The 12,772-nt window shown below is 38.5% G+C and overlaps 1 protein-coding gene across 1 annotated transcript; it reads left to right on the top strand.

Annotated features, from left to right (window-relative positions):
* On the top strand, positions 1–1,749 carry LOC121386475. Its single transcript, XM_041517392.1, has 2 exons — positions 1–380; positions 1,458–1,749. The coding sequence occupies exons 1-2, from the start codon at positions 26–28 to the stop codon at positions 1,592–1,594; spliced, it is 492 nt and encodes a 163-aa protein (XP_041373326.1). The 5' UTR covers positions 1–25; the 3' UTR covers positions 1,595–1,749.
* The last annotated feature ends 11,023 nt before the right edge of the window (positions 1,750–12,772 follow it).

Genomic DNA, 12,772 nt, shown 5'->3' with positions numbered 1-12,772 from the left:
TGTTTGTTTTACAATTGTAACAGCGATGTTGCTGGAACTGACTGCTGATCCCACCACTGCCATACTGAAAGAGAAAGTCAAGCTAGCCTGCACTGTGCATGATGCGAACGGCTTATTCGCTGAGGTCATGTTCGTGAAGGTCAGTGGTCAGACTGACGTCACCGTCGGCAGCGTTATCCAATACATCGACAGTTGCGGCGACGTGCGTGGTACACGTGGCTATCGGCCATATTGTGGGCGCTTCACGACCTCCAATGTATCTGAGGTGAAGTTCTACTTGCTCGAGATAGAGAGCGTCAAGGATGATGACTATACAGACTGGTGGTGTCAAACCAAAGTTGTTGGAGCGGACCACGACATTTTCACTCTGAAACGAACCGGTAAGTAACATTAATTCAGTGCCGTAGCTAGTGGGGGGGGGGGGGGGGGGGGGCACGTGGCTGGTTGGAAATATAAAAACTTAAAGAAAATTCTCTTCTTAACCGTTTAAGGAGTTTTAGACTATTAACTACTCAGTTGCCCCCCCCCCCCCCCAACAAACAACAAATCCTAGCTACGGCCCTGTAATTGGAGGTTGGGGTTAGCGGGTGGGGGGGGGGGGGGGGGTCACGTGGCTGCTTGGAAAGCGTTAAAGTGGCAGACACTAGTTTCAACATTACACATGACCACTACGTTTGGTTAACCTACGAAGTTACAAACCTATAATACATTTAAAGTTTTAATGCAGTGAAACAATATACTCAAATGGGGCAAATAAAAAGTAAGCTACAGCTTTTTTTTCTCCGAGTTATAGGCAGTCTTCACAAACTATTAGAACAAAATATTTTGGAAATTTATTTTAAATTTAAACATTTTAAATATGAATTTAACACTGAAACTTTAAAAGTCTATCTTATCCTAGAGTTTTGATTGCATATTTCTGAAGGTTACTATAAGTATTCTTCCGGATACCGAAGTCTTCACTAACAGAGAGAGAGAGCGTTTGAATATTAAAAAAAACACCTGTTTTTTTTATAGATTTAAAAAAAGAAAAGAAAAAAAAAGAAAGGAAAGTCTTATCTTCTTGAGTTTTAATGGATAATTCTCAAACTTAGTACTTTGATTCTCTGTGTAGTGTTCACACACTGAGAGAGATGTTTTAGTATTTTGATTCTCTGTGTAGTGTTCACACACTGAGAGAGATATTTTAGTACTTTGATTCTCTGTGTAGTGTTCACACACTGAGAGAGATGTTTTAGTACTTTGATTCTCTGTGTAGTGTTCACACACTGAGAGAGATGTTTCAGTAATTTTTGAATGTGTATTAAATTTTAAAAAAATGTAAGATTAAACAGTTTCCGTCTGTTTTCCCCCAAGAGTTTTAAATTTAAATAAAAACTTTACCTTCTGCTATGACATTTATCAGTGCAGTGGCGTGTTATTATTATGATTATTTAAGATTTGTTTTTTCGTTTCAGAAAGGACAAGCTTTAGGGCTTCCTCGGGATCACGTGCTAATCAACTAGGGATGCGACTGTTCGGATTTTTAATTTTCGGTTCCATTTTCGGCTTTTGGTCCACGGTTCAATTTATTCACGATACGTTTCACAAGTAATTATCGTACATAGATTTTATAAACTATTTTTAAGAGCAAGACATTTTATTTCTAATGGTCATTTGTAAAATAATTGTAAATATACAATTATATCTGGATTAGAAAACAAACATTGCATTTTTACCATGTCATGTTAGCGTGTTGGGTCTGGGATACTTGGGCAATGTGCCCGCCAGGTCCGGGAATAGTCTCTCCCGTATGTTTTTTTTCTAATTCAGTTGTCTTTAAACAAACATTGCATTTTTACCATGCCATGTTAGCGTGTTGGGTCTGGGATATTTGGGCAATGTGCCCGCCAGGATTTGAGTTAAGAGGGTTGGGAAAATAATTTGGGGGGGGGGGGGGGGGGGGGGGGCGAGAATTCTAGGGGGGTCCGGGAATAGTCTCTCCCGTATGTTGTTTTTTCTAATTCAGCTGTCTTTTAATGCATTCTATAGTATATATGGGTGTGACAATGCCATGTACACTTTATAGAAGTCTAAAAGAAAGATATATGTCAAGAGATATTTCTGTAATGTTTATTATTATTTTGATAATGTCAAATCTTTGATGAGAAGTATATATATATATATATATATATATATATATATATATATATATATATATATATATATATATATATTAAAGTATGGATTACCTGATATAAGCATACATACATAATATATATATATATATAGGCCTACTGTTGATTGTTTAACTCAACACAAGTTACATAAAAAGATATCACTGATTTTAATAAAAGAAAAGAAAGATAAGCAAGCACAAGTACATGCACATAATATATAATAAAGAATTATTTAACTAGTTATTATTATTTAAAAAATGTTCTCGTACTGAAAGTGGAAAAAAATTAAATCTGCAAAGAAAAAGTAAAAAAAAGGCAAAGTAGTTTGCATACATTGTAGTTCTGGAACTGCGGACGATTTCATTCTGATAAAAAACTTACAGAAATTAGCGATGTTGAATCGTTTTAAGTTAATATGATGGACGCCATTTTATAATTCTTGACGTTAACACGTCTTTACTTTTTAAAATTTTGACAACTGGGACGAAACATACTTAAACTGTTTATTCTCTCGGCGGATTAATCACCGAGGCCAGGAAGAAAGGAAAGAAATGTTTTATTTAACGATGCACTCAACACATTTTATTTACGAGTATATGGCGTCGGATTTATGGTTAAGGACCACACAGATATTGAGAGAGAAAACCCGCTATCGCCACTTCATGGGCTACTCTTTTCGATTAGCTACAAGGGATCTTTTATATGCACCATCCCACAGACAGAAGAGTACACACCACGGCCTTTGTTACACCAGTCGTGGAGAAATAGTCCATTGGGTCCATCAAAGGGGATCGATCCTAGACCGACCGCCCATCAAACGAACGCTCTACCACTGGGCTACGTCCCGACCCTCACTGAAGTCGGTCCCTATTTTGGGTGGTTACCATTTTTATGGTCACGACAAGAAATTTGCGGATTCTGCAACGGCACCTATCACCCATGCAAACATGTCAGGTTTAAGGGAATCGAATGCTGTGATTGGCCGAAATACTTTAAGGGTCACTGGAATTACCAGCAAGGTGCGGATACATTTATACATGTACCATTTAAAAAAGAAAGAAAAAGGAAATGAACCGTTGTTCGCAAATTGGGAAACAGTGCACTGAACCTTGGCCCTAAAACCGCGATTTTCGATAACATCGAATAATCAATCATCCTATCCCTAAAATCAACATGCTGCATCAAGTGCAAACACACGTTCTCCTCAATTCCAAACACAAGTTTCAACATCGAGTTCAAATAGAAGTGCAGATCTAAATCATCCACAGAGTTTAAATCTAGGTCTACAGACCCCATCAAGTTCCAACAGTAGTCCTTCGGCAAGACATACACCAACATCAAATAGAAGTCCGTCTCCAAGACCTACACCAAGATCAAATAGAAGTCCTTCTCCAAGACCCACACCAATATCAAATAGAAGTCCTTCTCCAAGACCTACACCAAGATCAAATAGAAGTCCATCCCCAAGTCCTATACCAAGATCAAATAGAAGTCCTTCTCCAAGACCTACACCAAGATCAAATAGAAGTACATCCCCAAGACCCACACCAAGATCAAATAGAAGTCCTTCTCCAAGACCTACACCAAGATCAAATAGAAGTCCATCCCCAAGTCCTATACCAAGATCAAATAGAAGTCCTTCCCCAAGTCCTATACCAAGTTCAAATAGAAGTCCTTCCCCAAGACCTACGCCACGATCACATAGAAGTCCTTCTCCAAGACCCACACCAAGATCAAATAGAAGTCCTTCTCCAAGTCCTATACCAATATCAAATAGAAGTCCTTCCCAAAGTCCTATACCAATATCAAATAGAAGTCCTTCCCAAAGTCCTACACCAACATCAACTAGAAGTCCTTCCCCAAGACCTATGCCACGATCACATAGGAGTCCTTCTCCAAGACCTACACAAAGATCAAATAGAAGTCCTTCCCCAAGTCCTATACCAATATCAAATAGAATTCCTCAAATAGAAGTCCTTCCCCAAGTCCTATACCAAGATCAAATAGAAGAAGTTCTCCCCCAAGTCCTACACCAAGATCAAATATAAGTCCTCCCCCAAGTCCTATACCAAGATCAAACAGAAATCTGTCTCCAAGTCCTACACCGAGATCAAATAGAAGTCCTTCCCCAAATCCTACACCAAGACCAAATAGAAGTCTGTCTCCAAGTCCTACACCAAGATCAAATAGAAATCCTTCCCGAAGTCCTATACCAAGTTCAAATAGAAGCCTACACCAAGATCACATGTAAGTCCTTCTCCAAGATCAAATAGACGTTCTCCAATGCCAGCCTCAGGTTCAGAGCGTGTGTCCAATGGTCAAGAGATTTCCAGCGTTGTGTCGGCGATAGTGATTACCATACTGGTGGATGGAGCCTTGATTGCAGCTTGGACAGTTCACAAGAGGTGACTCAATCATTTGTAGTCATTTTGTATTGTATAATGTTGATTGGCTATTTACACTGTAGTTACAATATAACAAGGCAGCCTACCATATGTAGCTTGTTTTCCCCATATATTGATACACCCTAACCGGCCTCGGTGGTGCAATGATTAAGCCATCGAACTACAGTCTGGTAGATACAGGGTTCGCAGCCCGGTACAGGCTCCATCCCAACGCGAGTTCTTAACGGCTCAATGGGTAGGTGTAAGGCCACTACACCCTGTTCTCTCTCACTAAGCACTAACCAACTAACAGCTAACACAGTCCTTGACAGACAGCCCAGACATTAGAAGAAGTTTGCTTACGGAGCGCTGACATAATTAAATTCAATGGTTAAGTAACGTTTTAACGCTGGCTTTTTCACTGGCAACACCATTTTTATTTTAATAAAACGGCGATCGCGAGCCAGTTCGCTCAGAATATGGAACTTTAACTATTTTTCTACCCGAAAATAGTTTTGCTATATTTTTCTGATTGATTGTTCCACCGTCATTTTTCATGTTTTTAAATCGTTTAAATTTCATTCCTAATGGAAAAGCTTGAGGATTCCCTGCTAAAATCGGAGACTCGAAGGGATTCCCCGTGTCAAGCATTTTGACAGGAGGCGGTGTCATCCCAGTTCGCTAGCCTGAGATACTTGCCGAGCTATCAGTGTAAAAAAAAAAAAATTATTGGTGCAGATTATAATCCGTCATTTTTTAATTGAAAAAAAAGTGAAGTTTACGAACTTTCTTACTCTCAGCGCATGCGCACTCCATGTCTACGGTTGCGAACTTAGTGAAAACGTCAAAGTTTGTAAACAAATGTATCAATTTCTCGATTTTATGGGCTCTTATGACTTTGGGATTGAATGTAGATTATGCTAAATGTGTAATATTTGTAATTTTTGTCTTATAAAAGACACGAAGGTGTTTTTTGTGTGTCTTTTGTCCGGCAAACATCTGACATGCGTGAGCTGTACCATTGCTGCTGATGCAAGGTGTGGATGAGTTGTGTGTTCTGTGCATTTCGTGGGCCTATACCACAAACAGCTTGCAGTCTGAGTAGGTTTTTTTCCTTTATTATTTTTGTTTGGATCGACGTTTTGGAAATAACAAAAACAATTTATTTTTTCTGTGAATTTAAATAAAATGATTTCAAAAATTAAAAAAATAGCGAAAGAAAAAAATAATTTTTAGACAATTTTCGATTTTTGAGCAATTTTTCGCGGTCATTTTCATAACCATAGCAACCAAAAACTTCAATTAAACTTGCTATGTTGTAGACATATCTTACAGTTAAGGTGGTTGTGTTTTGAAGATTTTGACGAAGACGCGATATTTGACATTTTGTGTGAAATTCATGAAACTCAACCCTCCTAAATTGACAAATTTTAATACGTTGTATGAATTCTTTACTTATTGCAAAGGAGTAAAGATATACTACTATACTTTAAATTTCGTTAAAAACAAATCCTTTTTTTTTTTTTTTTTTCTTGATTATTTTAGTTTGGGTCGACATATAGTCAAAAAAGGAAAAAAGTTTAGGAAATTTTAAAAAAGAACTATTGTTTCTTTTGATTTAAATTAAATTATTTCAAAAATTAAAAAAAATAGGAGCGATTGTAGTTTTTTTAGAAGTAAAGTTATTGCTGAAAACGTAGGTGCCGGTTGGTGTGAAGTGAACGATAGTGAAGTGTGTGCAAGAGTCAGGTGAACTATAATTAGTTCAGTTTGCATGTCAGTCAGAAAGAAAGAACAAACTAATTGTAAACTGACATAAACAAAATACAACATTATGTACAGGTTAAAATGCCCGTGTTACACAATCAACTAACTCCCAGCAGTATTGTCCTGTAGTGCACAGGTACATATTGTATGATTACTCCCCTTCTCTGTAATGGTCTAGTCCGGCTCGTTCACAGACAGTCAGATAACTAGTCTGTATTTAGACGGATGCGCGTCATAAATGATTTTTTAATCTAAAAATAGACCGCCACGCCAGCAAATTTCTTCTAATGATAGCTGAGGTGTGTGCCCAGGACAGCGTGCTTGAACCGTAATTGGATATAAGCATGAAAATAAGTTGAAATGAACAAATAATACACAGTAAACAACTCCGGTGTAAAAGGAACGCAGGCCCGTGGGAAGCGAGGTCCTAGGAACAGTAGTCCTATCGGACCTCTATACCTTAGGAACCAGAGTCCTACCCATCTTCATAAATCAAGGCTAATATTCGTTTCACAAAATACTTAAATTTCATTGGATGTGATGAGATCTGATTGCAACGAATCGCAACGCTCCTTATAGATTCCCTTGTTATTGTAAACAAAGATGGCAGCGTCAGCGTCCGTGGAACCGTGTCGTGTTTGTCACTGATATTGCTTTCAAGATTGTCACATGTTACCGATGCTGTGATTGGTCAGCGATGTCATCGTGTAAGGGACATAATCGGTGTTACCAATTTTCTTCCAATAGAGGGCGCTAGTAGTGGAGTTCAGTAATCTTGACTACATGTATCAAGGCTGAATACGAGGAACGAATATTAGCCTTGATTTATGAAGATGAGTCCTACCCGGACTTTCATACCTGGTTTATTTTAAAGTTGTTTTTTTTTCCCCAGGACTTGTATTGCTACCGGATTTAAGTTCCTTCTACAGCAGTGACAGAAATACTAGTCTGGCAAATTAGACGTCGGTTTGTTATACTCTGCAAGTTGCACGAACTGCCAGAAAGACACGAGAGAAAACGTTATGTTTTTACCAGCGTACGATTCTCTTCAGATTATTGTTGGTTCAAATCTCTATGTCAAAGAAATAATTTTTAAGTTTGAGTATCAACTGAATTTTTTTTTTTACGTCATAGACTTGTGGATTAGAGACTTGAGTTAAATTTTGTAATCATCTTACATTTTTGTTAGCATATTGAAGTAGGACGAGTATCTTGCTTGTTTCAAAAGTATATAATGCAACTACACATATAAAGTAGGCTATATGTTCAAGTGTTCAACGCGAAGATATATATATATATATATATATATATATATATATATATATATATATATATATACTAGTATATATATATATATATATATATATATATATATATATATATATACCCACAAAACAAAAACAAAAACAAAACAATATGGACCCCAAAATTGTTTACAAAAAATATATGAAAACTGGTAACTCCAAAAAACATAACATTTGGCGAACACCAAAAGCCAATTTCTATATACAGCAACATCATTTTTAATACTGTTTTATAAGTTTATGTTTCGACTGTAAGTCACGTTCCTATTAATTGTGATTTTCTTAATATTTGTCCGAATGGACTTCCGTTTCTCGGAATCCTAGTCTGTGGGACTTGTATTCCTAGGAATTTACGTCTGTGGGACGTGTATTCTTAGGAATTTAAAGTCCGTGGGACTTTCATTCCTGGTACTCCTAGTCCATAGGCCTTTCAATCCTAGTATTCCTAGTCTGCTGGAATTTTATTTCCGACATTTTGCTTATTACATATATATGATTCATGAAAATCCCTGGAATACATTTTTTAAAAACTGTACTTAGTTATAGTAATTAGTACTAATAACTAGTACTATAATGACCAATTACTACAATATAAAAATAACAGGAATAATAAGTTTGAAAAATTGCCTATTATAGATGAATAATTGCAAATAGCGTAAAAACACTTGAAATTAATTATCACTGACTGCCTTATGGTAGTTTTGTCCATGGGCGTCAATACGGCTTTAAAAGTGTGTGTGTGGGGGGGGGGGGGGGGGGGTTGGTGTTGGTGTGTGTGTGTGAGAGAGAGAGAGAGAGAGAGAGAGAGAGAGAGAGAGAGAGGAATGCCAATGAAAATCATAAAGCTACACTTTAGTGGTTCTACTTTTAATTTTTAATTTTTGTTGTTGTTGTTGCTGGTGTTGTTTTTGTTGGTGGTATTGTTGTTGCTGCTTTTGCTAAACGAAAAAGGTGGGGGGGGGGGGGGGGGGGCACTTATATAGATTGTCCCCCGGCGTTGAAAAATGAGGGGGGTGCGTCCCCCCTGTCCCCCACCGACCGACGCCCATGGTTTTGTCCATCATAAGCATAAGAGACGAGTTGGGAAAAGGGTCTCTGTATTATTATTATACCTGGCCGTTAGGAACACCATAAGAGTACGAGACGGGGTGGAGGTGGGGGTCGGGGGGGGGGGGTAACTGTTCCAGTGCTGGGGGGCGGGGGTGGGCAATGGACACGTTCGTGCAAAATAAGCTGGCTTGAAAACTTCACCATGTATTTCCATCATTCTACTCACAATATGTAAAAAATGCAGACTGATTTGTTTGGAATCATATAACGAGTCATATTAAAAAATCCATAACCGTTTCATCTTGGCTAATTAGCAAATATGACAGAAGAACGTGTTAAATAAGGTATGTTTTTAATTGTATGACGTCCAAAGAAAGAATAGGACAAAATGTGTAGTCAAAAATCTGTTCGATGCGCCCACAACATTCGTCAAAACCACAAACAGTCAAAATGGTAATTCACAAGCAGGATCGTCTGATGAAATCACAGGCTCAGTAGCGCGCATACCCTCCATGTGTACTCACAGCTGGAAAGCAACGCTTCCTCATTGACTGCGATGCGAGTAAAGACTGCATTAGCGATACGGCGCCATTGTTCCACTAATGAGTCACCAACTTCCTGAAATGTCTGTGGAGGGTTCCTGAGAGTGTGCAGGCGTCTTCCCAGCACATCCAATACGTGATCGATGGGATTCAGGTCGGGCGACCTTGAAGGCCAATCCATGACATTGATGCCCACGTTCCTCAGATAATCCCTTGTCAAGATGGCCGCGTGGGTTCTGGCGTTGTCATGCTGAAAGATCAGGCCTGGGCCACGAGCTGCCATGAAGGGCACAAGTTCCTGGACCAGCACCTGGTCGCGGTATGCAGCAGCGTTTATGTTGTCATGGATGACAAGAAGTCGAGAATATCCATTTCCACAGAAAACACCCCAAACCTTCCACTTCCGCCTCCCAATATGTCAACGTCACTGACACAACACTGAGCATGACGTTCACCACGTCGTCTCCAAACCCTCTGCCTGCAATCGGCAAATCGCAGTGTGAATCTTGATTCATTGCTAAACACGACTCTATTCTATTCCCTCGCAAGTGGCGTTGTGCACACAGTTGACGTTGATGTCGATAACATTGGGTCAAAATGGGTCCAACATATGGGCGCCGTGCGTGGAGGTGAGCGGTTCGCAGCGGACGTCCGACGTACGAAAAGTTCATTTAGGGGATAACCCTACTGTGTTTCCCGATTTGCGGACGTATATCGATGGTTTTACTGTCGCAAATTTAGTTTTATTGGCGACACTCATTGACATTATTAAAAGTTTAGATTGTGAAGTTTTCAATCCGGCCCGGACTTGATATCCTGGCAGTCATATCAGTATTCCTAAGGGACTTAAGTCCTAGGACTTGCATTCCTAGGTATATTAGACCTAGGAGATTAAGTCCGGGCAAACAACTGTTCCTACGGACTTGCATTCCGTTTACACCGGCAAAATTAACGTTGTTGCCCGATTCAGAGACAAAAAGAAAATTGCATAAATATCACCACCGCCACCTCTTCCACCCCCCCCCCCCCCCCCCCCCCCCCCCCCCCCCCCCCCCCCCCCCCCCCCCCCCCCCAATCCCTATGTAATTACGATTCCTCCCTGTATGATGGTTTCAAAGTTCTACACAGTCCAGATGACTGTAGTGGCAGTGATACGGCCATTGAAAAAAAAAAAAAATGGTACCGGGGTATTGCTAATTATATAACCTCATAATTATATTATGTAGAATGTACGAGGCGGTATAGATTCGTGATTTTGAAAGAAAAAAAAAATCATGAATCTAGACTTCCGAGCGCAATCTCGAACCTAATCCATTATTCATTAAAACAATTTACGTGATTATTAAATTAATTTCTATTTTTATTAAATTGAAAATATTGGTTAAAATGGCAAATAATATTTACAAAACTAATAACCCAAAGCTAGAGGATCCTTTCCGACGACTTAAAGTGCGTTCACATTTATCCGTTTTTTACTCTCCGCTCCCGTTATCCGTCGTCCGTTGTCCGTTGCTTACGAACACACCTGTCAGTAATTCCAACAAAAATGCATGTCTACAGTTGCTGCACGGGAATACTTTATATTCACGTGTGTTGTAGGGTATATATACTTCGAAGCATGCAACAAATATCCCTAATTATTCGACATGTCGAAATACCTACAAGTCCGCTGCAATGATGATGATTATATAACATCTCCCTCTCAAGGACAAGTCCTATAAGCTTCTCGTAATCGAAGTCGTCTGTTTGTCTCGGCATTTTATAACACTGAACATCAATAATAAAATTAAAATAAACTATTTTATTTTAGTTTGGTATTATTAAATTTTATATAGAAACAAATTAGTGTAATAGTAAATAATATATGGAACCTTAATTTCAATTGACCAAATTTTATAAAATTACTTCTCCATTAGAATTACAACATGAAATGTAAAATAACAAAGTTATGGTCAGAGTACATATATGATAATTTTATAATTTTAGTAACAGCGAGGAAGTTACTTTTGTTTGCAATGAATGGGGTATTTCGTTTTTAATTACTTAAATAGTAACCTCGTCCCACTTCTATGTACGGTTCACTACCCATTAATGTTGAATGAGAGAATAAAATTTTAACGAAAACATTTATAAGGAAAATAAAGCATTTACCAGAAGTGCCAGACCAACAACCTACATAACTACGTACCGTAGAAACATATAAATTTCACTAGTAAAAGACACTGCAGACAATAACGTTTTCGTATTTATAGCAAATTGATTACAAATTACTTATAGCCATTGGTCGATATTAACTCATCATTTCAACAAGAAAATCATGAATACTGTGATTTCACGTGTAAATGTATTCAGTGGCATACCTGTATCACTTATTTTTCGTGGGAATGGGTGGTATTTCAACTTTAACAAAATATGAAAGTACTTGATGGGTTGGGGTATGTTTGAACCGCACCTTACCACAACCCCCCTATAAAAATTAATTATGAAAATATTTACATTGGTGGAATAATGAAATAACTTACACACACAAACACACAGACATATATACAGACACACAGACAGACAGATATTTATGTAATTAGAGCTGTATCTACGAAGAATTGAATCGCGAGGTCAGGAAATACCCTAAATATGACGTCACACTGTGGGAATCCTATCCGCATCCATTGTCCGCTTCAGTCAAAATCGGTCCAGGGACGAGTGTAAGTGTACGGAAGCGGAGACGGCTAGGTCTGTTTGCACGCATTGATTTCAATACAATCGAATTTGACTGACGACGGATAACGGGTGCGGGAGCGGAAGCGGAAGGAAAAAACGGATAAATGTGATCGCGGCCTTAACCTGAAAGATTCGGTCAGGAATTTATCAGCAGTGGATGTCTGACATTAAGCGTGATGCACGTGATAAACGTGTAATCTCTGATTTCCAGTTTAGTTTCCGACAATTTGATGATGCAGATTTTGGGCTCATGAATACGTTCTATCAGTAGTAGGTTCGAATCCCTGACCATAATCTACACCTAGAACAATAGTGTGATTTCACAGATGTTGATTAATTTTATTTATTTCGTATTTTTCACTAACAATTAGGTTTTTAACTTGAGACCTCTTACGCTTATTTAAGACACCATTATATACTATCTTTGAAACAATATATAGCCAAAACTACCGGTTTAACCGATTTAAGAAACAGACAACCATTAGCATTGAAAACACCGGTTTAACCGATTTAAGGAACAGACAACCACTACCATTGAAAACTACCGGTTTAAACGATTTAAGGAACAAACAACCATCACCATTGAAAACACCGGTCTAACCGATTTAAGGAACAGACAACCATCACCATTGAAAACACCGGTCTAACCGATTTAAGGAACAGACAACCATCACCACTGAAAACACCGGTCTAACCGATTTAAGGAACAGACAACCATCACCACTGAAAACACCGGTCTAACCGATTTAAGGAACAGACAACCATCACCATTTAAAACACCGGTCTAACCGATTTAAGAAACAGACAACCATTACCATTGAAAACACCGGTCTAACCGATTTAAGAAA

This window comes from Gigantopelta aegis, chromosome 12 (assembly GCF_016097555.1).
Source record: "Gigantopelta aegis isolate Gae_Host chromosome 12, Gae_host_genome, whole genome shotgun sequence".
Lineage (NCBI taxonomy): Eukaryota > Metazoa > Mollusca > Gastropoda > Neomphalida > Peltospiridae > Gigantopelta > Gigantopelta aegis.
Note: the sequence above shows the minus strand (reverse complement) of the source record. Positions and strands in the feature narration are given on the sequence as shown.